The sequence below is a fragment of the Dromiciops gliroides genome, chromosome 3 (genome assembly GCF_019393635.1).
Source record: "Dromiciops gliroides isolate mDroGli1 chromosome 3, mDroGli1.pri, whole genome shotgun sequence".
Classification (NCBI taxonomy): domain Eukaryota; kingdom Metazoa; phylum Chordata; class Mammalia; order Microbiotheria; family Microbiotheriidae; genus Dromiciops; species Dromiciops gliroides.
The window spans coordinates 828,910-853,022 of NC_057863.1; the positions used below are offsets into that span (position 1 = coordinate 828,910).

Here is a 24,113-nt window from a genome sequence, read left to right on the forward strand (position 1 = left end):
ACCAGCCAGGAGGCCATGGGGAGACCCAAAAGGCCTGATGCCCTGGTACCCACAGTGAAGGGCTCTGGCCAGCTCCCTTCCTGGCTCTGTCCTGCTGTGGCCACTGGAGCCTCCCACTCCCACCCCACTCATCCCCACTAGGCTGTAGCTCATTGGTATTGTTTGTATTCAGTTCTCTGGGGAAATATGGTCTCCTTGGTAGAATGTTGGGTCCCTCAAGGCAGGGATGGCTCTGCTCTGCCCTCATCTTGGTACCCTCTAGTGACTAGCACAGTATTTGGCACACAGTGGGTGCTTAATAAATGCTTAATAACGGATCCTATGACCTCTACAGTACTTTCCAGCTCTAGAACTGTGGAGAGCTTTCCGGCTCTGCAGTTCTAGACTACAACATTGCTCATCTGAATGGGTATTTCAGACATCAATGATTCCCTTCCCCTAAGCCTCAAGGCAGGTTTGCCCAGGGTCTGGGGGACGAAGAGGATGTCAATGAGGGAAGGGAAAAGATAGCTTGGAAAATCTCCCAAGCACTTGGGGAAGGAGTTGGGGGCTGGGAGCCCAGGACCTTCTCTGTCAGAGAGCAAGGTACCTGCAGCCTCTTCTGTGTTTGGAATCCAGGTCTCTATGCTTGGAGTCAAGTCCTGGTGCTAGCTGTCTTCCCTTTCACCCCAGTGCCAGGCCAGGGTGAAGGGAGGGGTGGGCCCAAGCTCACCTGGAGTCTCATCCAGCTTCCCCATTGTCTCAATCTGCTCCACGAGGTCATTGGAGTTCCACTGACTCATGCCAATGAGGAGAGAACTCTTGCCTTCTGTCACATCCTCTGCAGGGAGAGAAGAAGATGAGGGCATGAGAGCAGAGACAAAGGTGCCCATGCGCTCGCTTGCGCGCTCTCTCTCTCTCACACACACTGGCAAGAATGACGAGGGAAACAGGACAACATCTAAGGTCATCTAAGGTCATGGAGAAGCCACACTAACCCCATATGATACCTGGTCCTAAAACACCATCAGCTCTTGGGTCCAACCTTTCCCCAGTGTGTCCTTTAGGGTCCCTGCAGAACTGCTACTCTAAGACCCTTCCTCTGGGGTGGGGCCTAACCTGGACAGGGACTTTAGAGCTCCCTGTCAGATGGGAAGAGTGGTCTCCTCTGGTTGGGAGAGCCACCTCCAGGACCCCAGAGTCTCCCTGGTCTCTCCCAAGGCAGCTTCTTCCACATTGGAGGTCTCATTGTTAGCAAGTCTTTTCTCTTTTTTTGTCATTCCTATATTTTATTTTTTAAAATTTAATCATAAAAGCACTTTATTATTTTCTAGTTACATGTAAAGATAGTTTTCAACATCTGTTTTCATAAGATTTTAGTTCCCCAAAAACAGATTTTAGTTCCCAATTTTTCTCCCACCCTTCCTTCCCTCCCTCCTCCCCAAGACATAAAGCAATCTGATATAGGTTATATATGTACAATCACATTAAACACATTTCTGCATTAGTCGTGTTGTGAAAGAAGAATCAGAACAAAAGGGAAAAACTTTGAAAAAGAGAAAAAAACAACAACAAAGTAGAAACAATATGGTTCAATCTGCATTCAGAATCCACAGTTCTTTTTTTCTGGATGGGGAGAGCATTTTCCATCATGACTTCTTGGGAACTGGGGCAGCTAGGTGGCACAGTGGATAAAGCACTGGCCCTGGATTCAGGAGAACCTGAGTTCAAATCCGGCCTCAGACACTTGACACTTACTAGCTGTGTGACCCTAGGCAAGTCACTTAACCCTCATTGCCCCGGGGGAAAAAACCAAAACAAAACAAATTACTTTTTGGAATTGTCTTGGGTCATTGCACTGCTGAGAAGAGCCAAGTCTATCACAGTTGATCATCACACAATGTTGCTGTTATTGTGTACAATGTTCTCCTGGTTCTGCTCACTTTACTCATTATCAGTTCATGTAAGTGTTTCCAGGTTTTTCTGAAATCTGCTTGCTCATCATTTCTTACAGCACATTGCATTCATATACCACAACTTGTTCAGTCATTCCCTAATTGATGGGCATTCCCTCAATTTTCAATTCTTTGCCACCACAAAGAGAGCTGCTATAAATATTTTTGTATATGTGGGTCCTTTTCCCTTTTCTATGATCTCTTTGGGATACAGATCTAGTAGTGGCATTGCTGGGTCAAAGAATATGCACAGTCCCATAACCCTTTGGGCATAGTTCTGAATTGCTCTCCATAATGATTGGATTGGTTCACAACTTCACCAACAGTGCATTGGTGTTCCAATTTTCCCACATATTCTCCAACATTTATTATTTTCCTTTTTGTCATATTAGCCAATCTGATAGGTGTGAGGTGGTACCTCAGAGTTGTTTTCATTTGCACAAGTCCTTTCTTATATGGAAAGGCAATCTGCCTGTTCTCTGTACTGTCCTTAGTTCTGCTCACTGGGGCTAAGCAGAACAGGTCTTCCTCCCTCTTCCTTCTGAGGAAAAAGCCCTTCTGATACTTGGAGACAGCTCCCAGGGCCCAAGTCTTGTCTTCTCATCCTCGGAAGGCAGGGTTCTCCTCAGAGCCCTAGTTGCCCTCCTCTGTCTAGCTCTCCTAGCTTGTCAGCTCCCGTCTAAGATGTGGTGGCCAGAAATCAGCACAGTAGCCCAGATGTGGGCAGACTAGATCAGGATCACTCATAATTGACAAATCCTGGTCCAAAGAAGATGCAGCCCATTGAAGGGAGTCTAAGTAAGGACAAAAATCAGCCAGGAGTGTCAGTCAAGGGAGGCAGCAGACCTGGAGCTCTCCATGGTCCTGACTGCTTCTCTGAAACTTCTTGTCCTGAACTAAATCTGGCCCAGCCTCACTGGCCACCTCTCTCTGCTGTCTCTGTCCAGGCTAAACTTGAAAGAAGCAGAGCAACGCCCCAGGATCACACACACACACACACACACACACACACACACTATCTTATGTCTCATAAGCCCCCTCACCAACCTTGTGCCCCCATTCCAGCTCCTCAGAACATACACTTGGCATGAGCTAGATAACAGTCCCACTAGTTCATTTAGCTTATTCATTAAGTGCCCACTATGTGTCAGGCCCCATGGTCACTAGTGGGAAGACAGAGATGAAAAAAATGGTTTCCACCTTCAAGAAGCTCCTCATATTTTACTGAGCTGAGAGGAAGAGAATGAGGAATCCGACACACGCACATGCACACGCACATGCACACACATGCACACACACATCGCACACTGCTCACCACACACCACACATAACCACGAGGTAATTGGAGGGGGAGAGATCCCTAATCATCATGAGATCAAGAAAGGACACACAGGGAGGAGGAGAGCAAAGATAAGTTCATCTTGGAAGGAAGAGAACACCTGAGAGGTAAAGTGGAGGCAAGTATTTTCTGCGTGCAAAGAATGCTCCAGGTGTGGTGTTGGAAGATGCACCATCAGTCAGGAAGCAGACTGCCTGCTGATTGCACCAAGCTGATTCTTGGAGCGCTTCCCTCTTCCTTAGTGATCACAAATGGACAACACAGTTATGGTGTGTCTCAAGGAAACCCTCTCCTGACAAGAGGTTCCTTAACCTGGTCTGGGACCAATTCTTTTTGGCTGTGACTAGCTCACATCAGTCCCCCAGTGCCTTCCTGCCTCCAGGCCTGGGGAGCAGCTGGGGCAAAGACCTCAGTCCTTCACATACAATTTCTCTGAGGCTTGGAAGAGGAATCCCGGAAACACTTGGGAACTGACACTGCCATGGCCCTTGGGGTGTCCTTCCTCAATCCCTCTCTCCTTTCCCTATCCCCCTCCCCACTTCTCCCTGCTTCTCTCCCTCTCCTTCCACTTCCTGTTCTCCCTCTATCTCTCTTTCCCTCTCTCCCTTTCTCCTTCATTCCCTCTTCCCCATATCCCCTTTTCCTTGCCTCTCTCCTTTTCTCCCCCTTTCTTCTTGCCTCCCTCTTCCCCTCTCCTGTCTCCCTTTCTCCTCTTCTTCCCCTCTTCCCCCCTTTTCCTTGCCTTTTTCCCTCTCCCCTTTTCTTCCTCTTCCTCTCTCTTATGGCCTAGGGAAACAGTTCCAACTCAAGACCATCATAAGGTCAACAGGTTTCAGATGTAGAAGTTTCAACTACCAAATTTCCTGGTTCGGCACCAACCGCTAGTGGTCCTGCCCCTTCCTTTCCTCAGAGAAAATGGATAAGGATAATGGGCTGAAAGCCAGAGGCAGGAGGGCCCTTCCTCACAGAATCTCTGGTCACAGCAGATCAACTGGGCAGAGAGGACCAGGGGCTATTCTCAGAAGGATGGCCAGGAGATAGAGGAGACCCAGATGGCCATAGAACAGAGAGCACCTGGCACCCAGAAGTCTTCAAGCTGAAGCTCTGGGACCACTCAGCAGGCACTGTGGAGAGGGCATCCTTGACTAGGTGTGGGTTGGGCTGGAGGCCTCTAAGAAACACGGATTCTGTAGACTTGTTGGGTATGAGGAAGAAGGGAGAGAAGCAGGCAGCATGGAGGTCGCGGGTCACTGAGTCACTGGCACTGCCTTGGCAGATGTGGTCCATGGTCCTGGACTCCTGTTTGAACCAGACCTGGGAGTTTGTTGGCATAAGGAACTCCCAGTGAGAAAACTCCCTCCACCAACCCAGTTCTGGATGCCTGGATGCTTGCCCCAGATGGCATGAACACAAAGCCCTTTGGACAGCATCCAGTCCCAAAATAATCGTCAGCACCAGGCAGGCAGAGCTAACCTTTGAAGGGAACCATGAAGTATTTATAGCTCTGGAGGCTCAAAAAAACAAGGCCATCCGCTTTGACTCTGAGCTGTTTAAAACCTTCCCGAAGGCAAGCTGTCTACACACACAACCCTCCCACACCAGGATGCTGGGGCTGGCACCAAGACTGACAAACATGCCCAGATTACCCACCGAACCAGCTTTCCCACCCCCACCCCCACCCCCACCCCCGGGATGGAACCACAGACAAGGAAACGGGAATGATGTGAAAGGGTTTGGGAAAGCACCCACCCCCAACTCCAACCATCTCCCCAGGGGCCGCTGCTACACAGGGCCCAAACTGCCACCATTGGAGATGGCTGTAGTAGTTAAGGCCCAAGCCAAGTGAAAAATTAAAACACCTCTGGGACAGGAAGCTCTTGGCCACCATCATCACTCCTAACACCTCAGTATTCTTCCAAGTACAGATCTTGACTTTTGTCTCCTCTGTCGTAGATTCCCTGTGTGAGCCTGTCTTTCTATTCCTCTGTCTGTAAATTTGAGGAGGCTGGAGAAGCCACACTGGACAATGGAAAGAGCCCTTAAATTCTTAAGACCTGTCCTTACAACCCCACCTGTGTGCCTATGGCCCGTGATTGCACGGCCTTTCATCTCTCAGTCTCAGTCTGCAAAATGAGGGAGTTGTTCTCAAGGATTCCTGATCTTCCATCTCTAAAATCCTGTGACCCTGAACCTGGACTACTGTCAAATGGCTGGAGATGGTCAGGGAGGGAGGAACTGGAGAAGCCTCCATCAGCATCTGAATCCACCAGAGGAAGCTAGGCACTGATCTTCCCCTCCCCCCTGCTCCTGCCACAGCAGGAAAAATAAAGGATGGCACCTGGAGGAGGTAGGTCCTATCTGATGCCAGGGTCCTCACCTGGGCCCTGGTTGGCCCTGGATCCACAGCTTGCATGCCTGACTATCCTCACTACCTCTTCCCTCTGGCTCCCAGGGGCTACCTGCTGCTTGCCTGGCCATCCAGTCCTGACCTTTGAGCTCACTCTTAGCCTCCACCTTGGGCAGCCTCCCTGTTCTGCCTCACCTACACCACCTACCATCCCATGCTTGCCTAGAGTTAGGGTCAGCCTCCCCCTGCCCTTGCCCACCTGCTTCCACAATCATTATATCCTCCTCCATGAGCTCAGTCTCTCTCTTTCTATTGGAACCTCCCTTCTTTGCAGTTTTATTTCTTCTGGGATTAGGGGCAGGTTCCAGGTTCACAAAGGAAAAAAACCTGGTATCAGGAGCAGGTCTGCGGGGTATGAAATGATGGGGAAGGTGAAAGCCAACGGTCGAAGGCTCTATCACAGATTGAGCAAGATTTGGAGAGAGAGCACCTGGATTTAAATGCTGCCTCATCCCTTCCTCTGTGATCTTGGTGGCTCACTTGACCCCTCAATTTCCTAATCTGTAAAATGAGATGTTTGGACTCAATGATCCATGTCTAAATCTATGTTCCTAAAAGTCTGTACATTCTAGATCATAATCTCTTTGGGATACGTAAAAGGCTGTGACTCAAGGGTCCCTCTCTGCCAGCTTGCTGCCCGCGGGCACTGTGCAGACCCAAACATTCTCATTCCTTCCTTCCTTCTTCCCTTCCTTCATTCCTTCACCCATTCATTCCTTCATTTATTCCTTCTTTCCTTCCTTCCTTCCTTCCTTCCTTCCTTCCTTCCTTCCTTCATTCATTCATTCATTCAAGAAGCATTTATGGGATCTGCTGTGTGACAGGCACCATCCTGGGCAATGGGGACAAAATGATAAACATGAGAAAGGCCTGCCCTCAGGGGGCTTACATACCACTAGGGGGAAGGACAGGCACAGCCAGCCTGGTCTGTTCTTGAACAAGAATGCCCTCCACAAACCCAACAATAACTGGCCATCCATCGGTCACCTTGAAAACCTCCAGAGAGGAAGAGTCATCCTTCTCCAGAGGCATCCCCTTCCCTCTGGGACAGCTCTAACTTTCAGCAAGCCTTGTCAGGCATCTTCTTCCTGGGGCCCTGGGCTCACCCCTTCAAGCTGGCCTGATAATCTGGGCAGAAGAGGCAGTGTGGGAGGCAGTGGCCAATGAGGTCTCCAGACCTCTGCCAGCAGGCCAGGCATCAGGGCTGCCCCAGCCGCCATGCACCCCATACACCCTCAGTCTCTTGGTGGGTTTGGAGAGAGGTAGACCCCAGGGAGCTGCATCTGCCATAGGGAGCACAGAGGTGGGCCCTCACCAGCCCTCTGACACCACAAGCTTCCCAGTTCCTCCTCTAACACCTCACCAGCATGGCTCCCAGCTCCCTCCCCCTTCACACTCACTGCTTCAGCCAAACTGGCCTCCAAGCTGTTCCCCAAACTCCATGTGAAGGAAGGGGGCACAGGCAGTCTGGAGAAGAGAAGAGCCAGGACAGGGGAGGGGTATGTGTGACAGCTATGTTCTTCCAGGATGTGGAAGTGTCCTCCCTGGGGAGGAGGGCCCAGCCATGTTCAGATCTTCCCAGGAGGCAGATTGGAGCAGTGGGGGAAGGTTAGACAGGGGCCGACAGAGGCTGCATTCTTCCTCCTGAGAGCCAGTCCCCAGTGCATTGGGCCTCCCTGGGGAGTGGGAAGCTCTCCTTCCCTGGCGGGGAAATGCTGAAGAAAGGACACCTTTGGGAGTCTGCATTGGACTAGATGGTTGCTGAGCTCTCTTCCAACTCCCAAATTCCATGGTTCTCCATTTCTGGCTGCCAGCCAGTTTCCCTCATCAGGTCCACAGCTCAACCTTTCTAGTCAGTCTCTGGGCACTGATTAAGGGTAAAGATCTTGGCAGGAGAGGAAGAAGATGTATGGTTTCCCAATTTTACCAAGCATGGTAGACTAGATGTCCTAATAGGTGAATGTATAGCACCCACTTGTCCAAAACTTCCCACAATCATTTCTGGTATTCCATGAGGACTGGGCACCAGGGGTACTGCCTAGCTATGAGGAGGAAGAGAGAGAAAGAAGCTAGCAGGAAAGTCCCCTTTTGGGAGTAGGTAGGAACACTGGGTCCCTTTGGAGCCCCAATGAGGACTCATTTAAGCAAGCACTAGGAAAAAAAATCTGTACCTCAAATTTCCCATCTGCAGTATAGGCACAACACCAAGAGTCCAGAAGACATGTGGTGAGAGGATGAGATAGACACATCACACAGAACACACACATACACATGTACAGACATGTACATACACATGTACACACACATCCCTCCTGATTTAGACATGGATTCCTGCCCAGTGGATCTGTGTACCAACAGAGCATATCTCAAATCCCCAAAATGGCAGGCCTTGGGGCAGCTACCTGCCTGCTGATGGGTCTAGACTGACCAATGAAGGGAATCTGGCTCAGGTTCCCTCTCACGACTGGTCCAACTGACCCAAAGCAAACAGGATGCCTGAAAGACAGTAGGTCTGACTGACTGATAGGTTCCTAGACTGACTTATTGAATTAATCTTCCTGTGGCATGAATGCCAAGCTGTTCTCCTCTGGATGCTATCCATCTGATCCATGTCCTGAGGCTGCGGTGCCCAATCAGGGTCCGAAGAGGGACCCTCACCTCCCTGCCCCTCAGCAGACAGACAGCGCAAGCTCGGACCTATCATTGGCTCCTATCATGCTCACAGCCCAGGAAATCCGAGCTATCTCCATGCGCTTGTTGTTGTCACGTTCTTGTGAAATTGCTCTTTTGAACCCAAGTGGGAAAACTCGACATTTTCTCCATAATTTTACATCTTATAAATCGGGACCAATTTACTTGCCTGACCAGATTTTTTTTTTTTTTTTGCGGTGACTAGATCTTTTTGATGCTTAACCCTGTCACTCACTGTATTTGCTGCCTTGCCTAGCCTTCCAAATATTTGAGAGTCATTGATAAAATGTAAAATTAACAAGGCTGGGCCAAGCCCAGGCCCTTGGGACACTCCACTGGGACTTCCTTTCCAGGTGACATGGGAGCAGTGATGGCTACTCTGAGCTATTCAGCCAGCTTGGGATCCACTTCCCTCTGGTCTAGCCCACCATGATCCTTCTTTCCATGGCAGACATTGTACCTGTGCCTAGGTGAGTGCCAAATACCAAAAGTCTGTATGTCTGATGTCAGAAGAATGAATGCCCCAGAGAAGCTGGGGCAAGACCGTGGGAGCAAATGAGTGAAAGTCCTGGAGAAAGGGGGGAAACAGGGCCATCTCCTCAGAGGGTCTGGCTGAAGGAACTGGGAAGGTTTAACAGGGAAAAGAGACACAGGGGGAACGTGAGCTGGGTAGCAAGTATTCAGTTTTGTCAAGAACATGGTGTCCAAGAATGGGGAGGAAGGATAGGCTCCTGTTCAGGATGGATGGGAGAATGGGTTCACCTGGGGTTTTGCACATCTAACTTTTTTTAAAAGACTAAGACCTGAAAAGAATGTAGAGGAATAAGTCTGTCTCTCTGCCTGCACCAAGACCAGCAACATAAACACCTGGAAGCTCACAGGAGCAAAATCCAGGGGAGGAGCCTGGACACCATCCCATGGTCTCAAACGCCTGTGCACAAGTACCCCATGTGCAAGTGAGAGGATGCACCAGAGACCCTACAGCAAATGGGCAAGCTTTCCCTCCGAGGTACAACTGGACGCAGCCGGAACAAGAAACAAGATCCATCGGCAAAATGTGAGCGAGTGGGGTGGGCTGGGGGAGCAATGAGGAATGACTGAGTATGCTGAGGAGGTAGACAGAGTCTAGAAACCGGGTGGGGAAGACTGCAAGGGAAAACTCAAGAGAGGTCAAACCAAAGTGAATGCACTATAGGCACTGGAGACTAGGCAGACCCCCAGAAGCCAGTGAAGGCTGAGATGAAGACGGAGCCCAGCCAGCACCGAAGGACCCCAAGGAGAAGCGGGGAAGGGTCCGAGCACCGAAGCTGATGATGAGTGAGAGCTGAGGAAATCAAAGGATTGAAAGCTGAAGAGTCCCTTCTAGGGGCTCCAACACCAACTGAAGGCAGAGAAGGCCCTAACATCAGGTCATGACCTCTGGTTTGGCTTCTGTGCTCTCAGCCAATGAGAATGACCTTTGGTTTGGAAAGGCCAGGAGAAGGAGGAGGAGCTGGCTGAAGACTAGAGACAGTAAGAGAGATCACCTGGATGACATCTTTAGGGTTAAATTGAGGGGTGAAGGGAATTCACTGGGGGAGGGGAAGGGCAGAAGTGAAACCTACATGAAAGTAACAGGAAAAGGCTTATGGAGTGGGGGAAGAGATGGGAGAGGAGCAGGGCAGTAAATGAATTTTACACTCATCAGAAAAGGCTCAAAGACCTTGAACTCATCTGAGCTGCCTCAAGGAGGGACTAACAGACACACACCCAACTGGGTGGAGTAATCTGTTTAATCTGGGCAGTAAATGAGCCTAACACTCATCAGAATTGGCTCAATCTTATTAGAATTGGCTCAAGGAGGGAATAATGTACACACTCAATTGGGTGGAGTAATCTCTCTAACCCTGCAGGAAAATAGGAGGGGAAGGGGATAAAGAGAGAGGGGCAAAAGAAGGAAGGGCAGACTGGGGGAGGGGACAGACAGAAGCGAATCCCTTTTGAAGAGTGATAGGATGAAAGAAGAGGGATAATAGAATAAATATCATGGGGAAGGGAATAGGATGGAAGGGAAACAGTTAACAATAGTAATCATGATGGGGCAGCTAGGTGGCGCAGTGGATAGAGCACCGGCCCTGGAGTCAGGAGTACCTGAGTTCAAATCTAGCCTCAGACACTTAACACTTACTAGCTGTGTGACCCTGGGCAAGTCACTTAACCCCAATTGCCTCACTAAAAAAAAAACAAAAAACAATAGTAATCATGAAAAAGAGAAGAGGGGGGAAAATTGTACAAAAAATATTTATAGCAACTCTTGCTGGAGGCTAAGAATTGATAATCAAGGGAATGTCCATCAATTGAGGAATGATGGAAAAAGCTGTGTTATATGATTGTAATGGAATGGTCTTGTGCTACAAGAAATGACAAACAGGACGATCCCTGAAAAACCTGGAAAGACTAACGAACATCTATGTATAGTGAAGTGAGCAGAGCTGGGAGGACATTGTGCTAGTGACAGTAGTATTGTTCAATGAGCAATTGTGAATGAGCAATTGTGAATGACTTAACTACTCTCAGCAGTGCAATGATCCAAGACAATCCCAAGGAACTAATGAGGAAGCTTACTATGCACCCCTATAGAAAGAACTGATAAAAAGAACACTTGTGGATTGTACATATATAACCTGAATGCGATCTTGTGGAGGGGGGAAGAAAGGGAGGGAGGGAGGAAGAAAAATTTGGAACTCTAAATCTTATGAAAATGAATGTTGAAAACTACCCTTACATGCAATAAATAAATAAATAAATGTTTGTTGCTGGATTTAAGAGAGGGAGAGAGAGAGGGAGAGGGAGAGGGAGAGGGAGAGGGAGAGGGAGAGGGAGAGGGAGAGGGAGAGGGAGAGGGCTGCATGTAAGAGAGTAGAAAGAGACCTCTGGCCACGGACATGGAGGTCGGCCTGCAGCTGCCAAGTACCTAGATTCTGAGGGAGCCTCTAACAGCCTCTCACATGCTGGGGGTCAAGGCAGAGAGGTGTCTAACCAAAGAGGTTGATGGGATCCAAGACAGTATAATGTCTAAGACTAAGGGGAAAGGATGGTCTGAATGTTCTCTGCCCATGTCAGAACTCATCCACAGTATTTGTTCACTCTAGGAAGAAATACTTAGCTAGAGAACACCCACAGGAGAGTCAGGTGCTGGGCGAGGGGGTGTCTCAGTACATGAGAACTGATTGAAGCAACAGAGGGTGTTAAGCCTGGGAAATGGGGGCTCAGGGGAGACACGGTCGATGTGTCCAAAGATTTGAACAGTTGTCATGGAGAAGAAGGATGAGACTTGTTTGCTACCCCTAGCCCCTGAAGACAGAACTACTGGCAATGGTAGGAAGGGGTGAAGAGATGAATTTAGATTGGAGAGCTGCCCCTAAGTGGAACAGGGAAAAGAATATGATTGTGCTATAAGAATGCTCAAGGGATGGCTTCAGAGTCCTGGGAAGGCTTCTAGGAACTGAAGCAGAGGGAAGGGAGCAGAACCAGAAGAAACACCAACACCAGCACTGTCAAGGAATATGAAAGTCAATCGATGGACAAACATGATGCTCACTTACTCCATGCCTGGCAGGCACTCTAGCAAGCACCAGGACATAAATACAAAGAACCAAATGATCACTTCTCCAAAAAAGTTCCCTTCTGATGGGCATAGACAACACAAGGACATGTATAAATCTCTACAGCACAAATGTAAAAAGAATAAATGCAAACACATACCAAGTACTTAAATACAAGGTAGATTGGTAGGACAGAGGCTGGGGGCGGGGGGGGGGGGGGAGCCAGGGAAGGTTTCATGAAGAAGGCTGTGTGTGCCTGGACTGTGTCTGAAAGAAGAAGGAGCATATGAGATGGAGGGGAGGAAGGCATGAAGACAGGAGATGGAGGGGGCTTCCTGTGAGGGGAACAAAGAGAAGCCCATTTGGGCTGCATGTAAGAGAGCATCCACTGGGGCAGCTAGGTGGCGAAGTGGATAGAGTACCGGCCCTGGAGTCAGGAGGATCTGAGTTCAAATCCGGCCTCAGACACTTGACACTTACTAGCTGTGTGACCCTGGGCAAGTCACTTAACCCTCATTGCCCCACAAAAAAGAAAAAAAGAGAAAGAAATAATACTCCTTGACTCACTGGGTAAAGTATTGGGAAGGGACATATTAAAAAGATATTTTTAAAAAGGGGGGGCAACTAGGTGGCGCAGTGGATAAAGCACTGGCCCTGGAGTCAGGAGGACCTGAGTTCAAATCCGGCCTCAGACACTTAACACTTACTAGCTGTGTGACCCTGGGCAAGTCACTTAACCCCAACTGCCTCACAAAAAAAAAAAAGAGAGAGAGAGAGAGAGAGAGAGAGAGCATCCACTGAGGCTGCACCGGTGGCTTGGGGACAGGCTGTGAAGGGCTTCAAAGACTCTAACCAGAGGGTTTTCTATCATAGCCCAGAGGTAATAAGGAGCTTCTGAAGCCACACAGCCAGCTCTGTGCTGGAGAAAAATCATCTGGGCATACACCAGAGTGGGGAGAGACTTGAGGCAGGGAGGCCCAGTGGGCAGCTCTTGCCAACATCCAGTTGTGAGGTGAGGAGGGTCTGACCACAGTGAGGGGAAAGAAGGGTCTGTGAGTGAGAACACTAAAAAGGAATCAGGGAAGAAGCAGGGGCGGCATCGAGTGTCGGGCACTTTTCCCAGGAGTTTGGCTGAGAAAGGAGAGGTGTAGGCCAGTCGCTTGAGGGGACAAGAGCCCTCGCAGGCTTGGATACCATTTGGCATGACCCTCCCCAGGGCCCTGGGAGGAGGTGCTCTTATCCCCATTGAAAGTTAAGGGAAAACCTCAGATGCCTAAAGTGAAGATTTCTTTCTCTGTCCTTCTTTGTCTGTGGAAAGGTTCCTATTTGTAGCTGGCTATCCAAGTCAGACATTTCAAAGTCACTATCAGAATGGCCAAACACTGGGGTGGGGGGAGATGGGCAGCTGGTGGCTGGCTACCCTGCCCCCTCAGAGTCTTTGTCCAAAGGCTGTTCAGAGGGATTCTGCTTCAGGCACTGGGCGGGGGGGGGGGGGGGGGGGGGGGGGGGCAGACGCCACTGAGGCCCCTCCCAGCTCTGAGAGCCTGACGTTTTCATCCCTTCTTCCCATGGGGACCTTGCTCAAAGCTCTAATGTGGGGGCACAGAGCAGGTGTCAGGAGACAGGCTGAGAAGAGGCAGGCACATCGGACAAGTGGTCTGGCCTTTTCTTGGGCTGCTAAAGCTGCTCCCGGCCAATCAGAGCCGTGTCCTAGCGAATCTGCCTCACAGCCTCACTCTACCTGCAGTCACCCCCTCCCCCACATCCCCAGTTCAGGCTGCCTTGTTTCTCCCCAGGAGTACTGTGGGACCGCTTCACCTGCCTCCAAGGTAGGAAGGAAGATGCAGCAGGCAGAGAGAGGCGGGGCAGTGGGAACAAGGCTTCCATACAGAAAGACTTGCCAGTGGGCCTGCCCCAGACACCCCAGAACAGGAGTTCCCTGCCCAGAGGCGAGGAGAGGCTTGCTCTGCCTCAGTTTACTGCCCGAGGCCAGATGTGCGGAGAACATAACCCCACTGCCGAAGAAGAGCTTGGCTTCCATGGTTGTCACTGCAGCACCTCTCTTGTGCATGTGGATGGCATGGGAGGTTTGGCTGCTCACAAGAAATAAAGGGAAGGATGCGTCCCAAATTAAACGGAGAGAATGAGAAGCATCAGTCCCTGTCACAGGCCTCGGAGAAAGCCGGTGTCCCCTGCGGCTCTTTCCTGAGGCACTTTCCCTTCTCTAGACAGTCTCCCTGGATGATCTCATCCATCTCCCAAAGATTCCATTATCCACCCACCAATGATTCTCCAAGCCGCACAGCCAAATCTAATCACAGATCCAAAGGTCTCAATTATGGCTTGACATCAGCATCTGGATGGCCCAGAGGCAGAGATCCTTCCCTGCCCCCAGCCTCACTGTGGCTCTTGCTGTGTGACTCCGAGCCCACGGGCCCCAGGATGGATCCAGGCCAGGAAACTGCGAACCACAAAAACCACAAACCATCCCTGCCACAGCTAGGGCATCTTCAACGTTCCTACTCCCGTGAGGTGGGTGGTAACTGTACTCTGGGCCCTGTCTTTTAGAAGAAAAACAGGCTCAGAGAAATGAAGGGACTTGTTCAAGATCAAAGAGCCAAGAAGAACGCCAAGATTCACACCCAGGACTTCTGACTCAAATGAACTCAGGAGCTGTTTTAGGAGCCTGATGTGTTCCAGGCACTACCCCAGACTGGGACTACAAGACAAGAAGGAAAGTGTCTGGGAGCAATTCAGAGAGTGTACATTCTCCTGGAGGAAGAGGCCACATATAGAGAGAAGCAAATCCAAAATGACTTCAGTGGAAAGGGGCAGCAATCGGGGCAGCTAGATGGCGCAGTGGATAGAGCACTGGCCTTGGAGTCAGGAGGACCTGAATTCAAATCTGGCCTCAGACACTTAACACTTACTAGCTGTGTGACCCTGGGCAAGTCACTTAACCCCAACTGCCTCACTAAAAAAAAAAAAAAAAAAAAAAAGGGGGGGGGCAGCAATCAGGGAAGGCTTTACAAGGGAGGCAGCACCTGAACTAAACCTGGAAAGCAGCGAGGTGCTCTGAAATATGGAGGCTGGGGGAGAGAAAGCCTGGGCAAAGGCCCGAGGTGGGCGAGGTGTCCAGTGCAGGGACTAGCAGGTAGACCAGCATGGATGAAATGAAGGAGAGGGGAAGGTCAGCCATGACAGGATTCTGGAAAGTGAGACTGGAGCTCGATCAACATGGAGGCCAGCTGAGGCACGTGTATCCTGTTCTAGAAGCAACAGGGAGGCTCGTGGGGTTTTGGAGCAGGGCTGGGATGTGGTCTGACCCAAGGCTGGGGTCACTGATTCCACAGCTAATCGGGAAGGGGAACGTGGAAGCCAGAAGAGATATTTGCAGACACTGCCAGTGGAGGAGACGAGGCAACAGGACACCTGAGCTAAGGACACAGCCGTGAGAAGGGGTGAAGGGGGGAAGCTCATGGCTGTCAGACTGACCAGACCTAGCAACTGCCTGCACCCCTGCAAAGTGGGGGGCCTGGAGGGAGGAGGATGGCTTGGAGCTGACTAGAAGAGGAGGAGGGTCCCATGGTTCCCTCAATGATAATAAGGATGTTTGGAGCAGGGATGAGCTTCCCTAGGGGAAAGATACCAAACTCTGTCTGGGGGCAGACCAGTGTTCTTTTCCCTCCACCCACAGACTGACCCCATGTCCTGGGCTTGGGCTTGGTGCCCACCCCAAAACCACCTCACAAGCTGAATCTTACTGGAATTAGGGAGTCTGTCCATTCCCACCATTGGAGACACACAGCTCAATGCCCACTGACAGGTGGGGGTGGGGCATCTTCCACAGCAGGGGCACTCAAGACTTCTAGCTGACATAAGGTTAGTTACTGAGCTCAGGGCTGTCCATGGACTACAAAGGAAGGCTAAAAAAACCTAGACTCTGATTATCCTCAGCTCCATATCCGGGTCCTACTGGGCTGACCCTGGAAAGCCACACATGACTAAAATGATTTGAATATTCCATGTGCACATCCCCTCTCTGACCCTGTGCAGGTACTGCTCCACCTCTTGCCTTCCTCACTGAGCCATACATGGAGGAAGAAAACTGGCTGTCTTCATGAATGGATGGATGGATGGATGGAGGGATGATAGATGGATGGATGATGGATGGATGAATGATGGATGGATGGATAATGGATGGATGATGGATGGATGGATGATGGATGGATGATGGATGGATGATGGATGGATGGATGATGGATGGATGATGGATGGATGGATGATGAATGGGTGGATGGATGATGGATGGATGGAGGGATGATGGATGGATGATGGATGGATGGATGGATGGATGATGGATGGATGGATGGATGGATGGATGGATGATGGATGGATGGATGGATGGATGGATGATGGATGGATGATGGATGGATGGATGATGGATGGGTGGATGGTGGATGGATGGATGATGGATGGATGGATAGATGGATGGATGGATGGATGATGGATGGATGGATGATAGATGGATGATGGATGGATGGATGATGGATGGATGGATGATGGATGGATGGATGGATGGATGATGGATGATGGATGGATAGATGATGGATGGATGGATGGATGAACAAAGCAAACTAAAGATGTTGAAACTTCTGGGAAGGCATCAATTTATTTCAGAGGGAGGTGGTGGTAGAGAACATTACCAGGAAGGTATTGGGCAGAACCAGAGAGGAACTCTGTCCAATTCAGTTGTTCCTGAAAGCCTCCATTAGGGGCCCTGCTTTGGCTCACAGAACCCAAGGTCTCCAGAGCAGGCAGGACATTCTGACTCATCCAGGAAAAAGGGGGCATCTGGAGTATCTGTTTTTATGCCTCTAGCACCCCCAGATAGTGCATGGCACATGGCAGATGATTAATAAATAGTGGTTGGTTGGTTGATTGGTAACCTGTCACCTCCTGGCCAGTCCCTTCAGCTTTGGGAGAGCTCTCATCATGGGGAAGTTTTCCTGACATCCAGCCTTAAGCTGCCTCCTCTATAATTCACAGCCATTGCACCAAAATAAGTGTGACATTTCCTCCACATGAAAACCCTTCAAATATTGACTGCTTTTCTCCCCCCACCTCCCCTAACCCCCACACCCATCTTCTCTTCTCCAGTCTAAACATACCCAATTCATTCAACTGACCCTCCTATGTCCTGGCTGTCAGGCTCTTCCCCATCCCAGTTGTCTCTCCCAGGCACTAGTTTGTCAGTGTCCTTTCAAGACTGTGATTCCCAGGACAGAGAGACTGTCACAGCCTGGTCCTGAACACCATGTGTCTCCCCCAGAACAATCAAAAAACAGTCACCACATCCCATTGTGGGCTCATCCTCAGGCAGTGATCCACTCAAGCCCCCAGAGAGTCTTCATGGGAGCTTACTCAAGCCATGTGGCCACCATCTTGTGCTTGTGAAACTGGCATTTGTTCCTATCAAATACCATCTTGTTAGATGAAGCCCACTGTTCTGATCTGCTGAGACCTTTTAAAGTCCTGACTCCATGGCCCAGTGTCGAGCTCTTCCTTCTAGCTTCCTTGCCATCAGCAAACATGAGGAGCAGAGCATTAATGCCGTGATCCAAATTGTGGATAAAAGTGTTAAACAGTGTGGTGCTAGGAACAGATCTCTAGGGAACTCCACTGGAAACATCATACTGTGAGAAAATAATAAGCAGGCTCCTGGCGGAGGACTTGAGGAAGAACCTGACCATGCTGGAACTCTGGGCTAGAGAGGCCTTTTCTTAACTTTCTGAACTCCAAATGAATACCTGATATACTTTAATACCTGGTGCTAAAGCTTCTACTTTGAGGTGACCAAACATTAGATTTTTTAGACAACACATTTAGATTTTAAACATCACAATACCAAACTGCCGTTGAGTCATTAATGACAACCATGTGAGTTTGACCAATCAACCAGTTCCTAGCCCATCCAATCTTCTCCCCACCTTGGCACATTTCTCCAGCATTTCCCTAACATTGGCCTGTCACAGGTTTTCGAGTACTTTGCTAAGAATCTGTGGAAATTCCAGCTATTTATACTAATTTCCTGAGGTACTAGTTGAGTAATCCACCAAAATGAAGAAGTAAGACTGGTTTGGAGGGGCAGTTAGGTGGCACAGTGGATAGAGCACCGGCCCTGGAGTCAGGAGGACCTGAGTTCAAATCCAGCCTCAGATACTTGACACTTACTAGCTGTGTGACCCTGGGCAAGTCACTTAACCCCCAGTTGCCTCACCCCAAAAATAATAATAATGATAATAACTTAACTAAAGGTAACAGATAATAACATTTTTTTAAAAGACCGGTTTGGAACAATCTGTCCTTAGTGAACCATTCTGGCACCTTTAGTCACTTCTCCTTCCTTTTCTAGATGTTCACGAACCATCCCTTTAATAATATACCCTAGAACTTTCTGAAAAATCAGCCAAGCTGAAGGCTGTCAGTTCACAGATTGCTTTCTCTTCCCTTTTTTTGAAAACTGAAACAACATTTGTCCACCATCCCATCCATGCTGTGGGTGCTCTCTCCTGGGCACCACAGACTTTCAAAGGTCACCAATGGGGGCTCAGTCATCAAGGTTGTCAGTTCTTTCAGGGTGTCTGAGTGCTCTCCTCCCATCCCCTTACTTAGCTTCAGTTGTAACCACCCCACTGGTCATTCTCACTCAGTTCTCCAGCTCAAGGACAATGTCCCTTGGCAGAGGGGTCACTAGAGCACCATCGTGAGTCCATCCCCCCTGGGAAGCATCCTCTCCTTTCTCTGCTTTTTCTCCTTTCCCCAAGGTAGCTTTTGGAAGTATTCGGGTGCCACAACTGGATGCAGCCACCACTCGGTACATACAATAGTAGCAACAAAAGTTCTGTAATCTCTCCCAAAGCCAAATAAATCAGCTGGCCCCTTCACACCCAGGCCTGAGTCATCCCCAGCAGCTCCCTAAGGAGGCTTCCTTTCAACCAGCAGCGTGGGAAGGTAGGAACTACCATGGGCTGGAAAGCAGAAAACTGATTCTGTGATCTGACCTGGTCCTCTCCTAGCTGGGGGCTGAGGTAAATGACCCAGTGTCTCCCAGCATCCATTGGCTTCCAGAGCTGCAGGACCCTGCCTGCACTGTCTACCTTGCATTACTGACACAACCAGGGAGAACATGTCTATGAAGTCTACTGGAAACTGGGAAGCTCCATGCATCGGGGGCCCTCAAACACCCACACGAAGCCCCAAAGCACCCACATTGCCTGTCCAGGGAGGCTTTCTGCTTCTTTGGCATGGCTCCCTCCCCTAACATTGCTCTGCATGCTGGTCCTCCCCAGGCCAGAGCTTCAGAGGTCTCAGGGAGCAGCTGGGCAGACACACTGGGCTCCCCCCTTGGCCCTGTGCTGCCCAACATTTTTATCAATGACTTGACTAATGCTACAGATGGCATGAGTGTCATCTTTGTAGACAACTGTAGAGATCTGGGAGGCAGGCAGAGTAAGCAGGCTGGCTGAGTCAGGATCCAGAAATATCCCGACAGACTAGACTGCAGGCCTGAATCTGATGAGATGGACTTCGGAGAGAATAAATGCTGGGTCCTACAGCAAGAGAAGACTCGGGCCACAATACTTTCTGAAGGGCCCTGAAGGCCTGGCCTGTGGAGGAGGGGTCTTCCTGGCCCAACTGGCAGAACCTAATGCAGCAGTAGAGGAGGCAGGGGTGGGGGTGGGGGCTGACTTCATTTCCATAGGGGGGAAACTACCTGTTGATCAGAGCTATCTCACAGTGGGTTGAGGGGTAGCCTCAGAGGAGCTCAGTAGAGGGAGCACAAGGAATCCCCTAAAGACTGGATGATCAGGGACTGGAGACAAGCCATCAAGGGGACTCTTTAGTAGGTACCCATTGGACCAGGCAGCCACTGTGGTTCTGCTTCCCCAAAATGAATGTCATGAATACAAGACAGAGGAGGCCTCACCCAATGACAGTCTGAGAACAAAGAGGTCTGGTGCATTGAAAGTCTAACTCGAGCCAAGTGTGATCTGGGAATCAAAAAGCAAGGAGACTGTTGGCTGCATCAGTGCAAGCCTGGCATCCAGAGTGAGGACGTGACCTTCCTGCTCTGCTCTCTCCAGAGCACTGGGCTCAGTTCTGCGTGCCACATGTAGGGAGCATGCCAGAGGGTAAGGAAGATGGGGAGGACTGGAGAGAGACTCTGCAGGAGTCCGTGGAAGAAACTTGGGGTGTGGAGCCTGGTGAAGGACAGGCTGGAGGTCTTCAAATATTTGGGGGGCTGCCCTGAGAAAGGACTACATCTCGATCTGCTTGGCCCAGTGGCCCCACTCCAGGGAGACATACTCCAACTCAAAATCCCCAAGACTTTCCTCCCAGGTAGAAGTGTCCCCACTCAGCCCAGGCTGCTGTGGGAGGTCTAGGGGGAGGGTTCCTCCTCGTCCTCTCCTCTGTGCCCTGGGTGGGCCACAGTCTCCCAGCCAGGAGAGGAAGCCCCGCTGCTTCCCAGAGGTTCTCGTTTTCCCTTTTTCGAGAAGCAGCCATTCTTCTTGCGGACGACCTGAAGAATACACGAGCTTTCCAGCAGCCCCCTGCTCCATGGCAAAGGCTTACCTGTTCTTTATAGGCCTTTCTTTCCAGACCCTGACCATAGCCCTCCTTCTCTGCACTTCCCAGAAGCACAGTCCACAGGCTTCAGGCATCTTTGGAGGCAGCAGCCACAGCCGTGCCCATGACTGAGGCTCTTGAGGGGCATGTCCGCGTCGAGTCCCTTGCCTCTTGTTGGTCATTTTCACATCTTTGCCATAGCCCTGGTGTGAGTCGGAGCTCTCCCAGTAGTCCTCTGCCAGAGGGTCTCAAGCAGGAACATCACCACCAGTTGCTCCATGTCTCCTCTGGCCTCTTCTTTCCCCCACCAAGCTTCAGGCACCTCCCCCCATTTTTCACAAATGGGAAACTTCACAGATCAACAAAGTTGCTCATTCTATTTTTGGATGGACTTTTGCCTCTAATTCCAATCCACTCTTCTTGATTCAGCCACACAGAGGTGAGGGAGATGTCACTGTGTGTCCATTTGGTCTGAGGGCAACTTGAAAGAAGATCAAAAGACATTTGCCCAAGATAGCAGGTGGCTAATAGATAAGTAGGCAGGGCTGGGGCTCAAACCCATGTCCTCTTGGCTCCAAATGCAGAGCTCTTCTCTCTTCTCTCAAGTCTTATTGCCTAATTTTACAGATGGAGAAACTGAGACAGAAAGTGAAGTGACTGTCCCAGAATTATAGAGCTGAAAAGTAGAAAATCCAAAGCACCTACTTTGTGCCAGGCTTTGTGATGACTTTGCTAAGAGCTTTACAGATATGGTCTTAGTTGATCCCCATGTTATGGGCCCAGAGCACCCCAGAAGTTCTCTGGGGTACATCAAAGAACCTTCTCCTTGAGAAACTAAACCAAAGGACAGACACACCTAAAGAGATAAGTGGAAACTGATCAGGACTGAGCTAGCTTTGGGACCACCACCCTTCATTCCAGTCACCCTCGACCCTGGGGAGATAAGATTAGGTGTGGCAACTGCCTTTGTGGCAGGAGGAGAAGGAGAGAGATGGCTTGAGAGATCAGCAGCCACCCCTCACCCAACTCCCCCAGCCACCACCAGTGGGGGATGGTCCTCCCTCAATAGGGGAACTTTCCACAGTCAAATGATCACCTCATCAGACCACCATCAGACCTCTATAAAAGTACCTGCCTGTCTCTTGCTCAAGGAGATTAGTATCTCAGAGCCCTGTGCCATGCCTTTCTCCCCATGAGAAGTCTAAGGATTTCTCTCTTGGTTTCCCTTCCCCAGCCCCTAAATCAACTACTATCATATTCTATTGGTTTTGTGTGCAAGGAGGAATTCCTAAGAACCCTGAACTCCAAACTCCTATCCCAAAGCCCCTACCCTATTTCCCCACAACACCCAGAACAACCCTGGGTGGGAAGTACTATTATTAACCCCATTTTACAGTTGAGGAAACTGATTCAGGCAGAGATGAAGTGATTTCAAGACAAGAAGGGCTGTCACACTGAGGAAGGGTTAACTTTTTTCCACTTGGCAGATCTGGGTATCTATCAGCAGTGAGAAAGGTCCTCCACCTCTTTTCTCCACATTCCCCGCCCCCCCCCCCCCTCGAACATGATCAAATCCCCGCTTCCACTGGTCCTACAATGAGCATGCCCATCTCCTACCCTATGGTCCCACTAGCTACCCCACTAAGTTTCCAGAACAAAATGTCCCTCCCTGGTGACCACTCCCTTCCGTGTGCTGCATCACCCATTGGTGTTAGCTCTTGAGGATGGGGGCTGTCTTGGAGTGGGTATTTTCATCCTCAGGACTTGCCATAGTGTTTGGCATATAGGAAACTCTTGACCAATAGGGTTTATTCATTCATATTGCTAACTCTGGGGTTTAGTGATGACCTTTGCACTCTGATGAGATGAGAACACAGGGGCTTTTCAGAAAAGACAAAAGGTGCCTAGCAGCGAGAATCTCCATCAGGGTAGTGAGGGAGAGGCAGCAAGGACAGCTGCACCTGGGCTTAGCTACACCATGAAATGGGGCAGTGAAACACTCAGCCTCATAGTGGGTGGAATAGGAAGAGGGGCCCTTGAAGATAAGAACCTGGGGCAGGGGAATGGCAAGAATCCATCTTCAGAGGATGCAAAGCCAAGCCCAGGAATTGTTGATATCAGGAAAGCTTCTCAGGAAGAAAAGCCCCACCCTGATGTTTGTGCCCTGGGACAAAGCTCTGATGGCCCCCTGCAGGTTACACTCTGAAGATCAAAGGGAAAACTTGGCCCACACTGGGCCCAATCAAACAGATGGATCTTAGGACCCTGGAGTCTAACATTCCTCTCTGGCTATATCCAAATGCAAAAGGAACTTGGTTAAATACACTTTGGTGGTAGATAAAGCACACTCTCAGAATCATGTTTTGGAAGCCGTTGCTATAAATCTCAGGCACAGTTATCATGTACTATTATCTGTAACTCTTCATGAGCTCTGGTAGGGATGCTATGGTGACCTCTGCATACCACAGGTGCCTAATAAATGCAGGTATGAACATTTTGTCCTTTGGTCTTCATGGTCACACAGTCCTACACCTAGCTCCCAAGTGATGTCCTCTACAAAGCATCAGGAAATCCCTTGGACTAACTGTTTTCTTGAATTGACAGTGTGGGCTGGAGAATATCAGAGACTAGAAGTCAAGACACTCAGATTCTAGACAGACTATGTGACTTTGGGCAAGTCGCTTTTTAACTTTCTTACATGTAAAAAAAAAAAAGATGTTATGGGGATGGGATCAGATGTCTGCCAAACCCCGTTCTAGCTCTCAATCCCTGATTAGGTTTCCTGGGGCCTGTGGGCCTGCTGTCCCCCCACCCCTGAAAGCATGGCCTCCTCCAGATAAGGGACCAAGCCTTCTTCCTGGACAATGTTTGTGACCCCAGGCCGAGAAGCTTCACGGTTTGGGCTCAAGCCTAATGGGGCCACAGCCATGGGCTCAGTCCCTGTAAAAGGCAGTTCAGTCTGCGGTACAAACAAACTGAAAGCTGTTTCCTGGCCACAGAATGGTCCATAAATCAGGGGAAGACATGAACAGGCTGTCCCAAGAAGACCACGTGGAAATGGTGTCCAAACTTTCCAATAATCAGAGAAGGGCAGTGAAAAGCCTGACATCTGCTCAACTGGCAAAGAAAGGCCAAGAAGAGCCAAGTCAACTCTGATGGAGAAACGGGTGTGCCAGGACGCCCCTGATGGAGCCACAGGCCAGTCCGGTCTTTATCAGACCAGGTATCCTAGCCACAGAGCTGCTCACAGCCCTTTCCTCTGGGATCTCACCCCAGGACCTGATCTGAAGGCATCACCAAGACAGATGTATCTAAATAGACATATGTACAGTATCTTTAGAGGTTGCTGGGTGGCATCATAGTGCATAGAGCCCTGGGCCTGGAGTCGGGAAGAGCTGAATTCAAATGCAAACTTCCTAGCTATGTGACCCTAGGCAAGTCACTTATCCCTGTTTGCCCTCATCCTCCTTTGTAAAGTGGCCTGGAAAAGGAAATGGCAAACCACGCCAGCATCTTTGCCAAGAAAA

General features: G+C 49.9%; 1 protein-coding gene across 3 annotated transcripts in view; it reads right to left on the reverse strand.

Moving 5' to 3' along the window:
* Positions 1–24,113, reverse strand: part of PITPNM3 (PITPNM family member 3) — a 109,872-nt gene that overhangs the window by 61,978 nt on the left and 23,781 nt on the right. For all 3 annotated transcript variants that reach the window (XM_043995767.1, XM_043995765.1, XM_043995766.1), the window contains exon 3: positions 713–820. In XM_043995767.1, the coding sequence (XP_043851702.1) occupies positions 713–820 (108 nt within the window). The remainder of the gene's footprint in view (positions 1–712; positions 821–24,113) is intronic.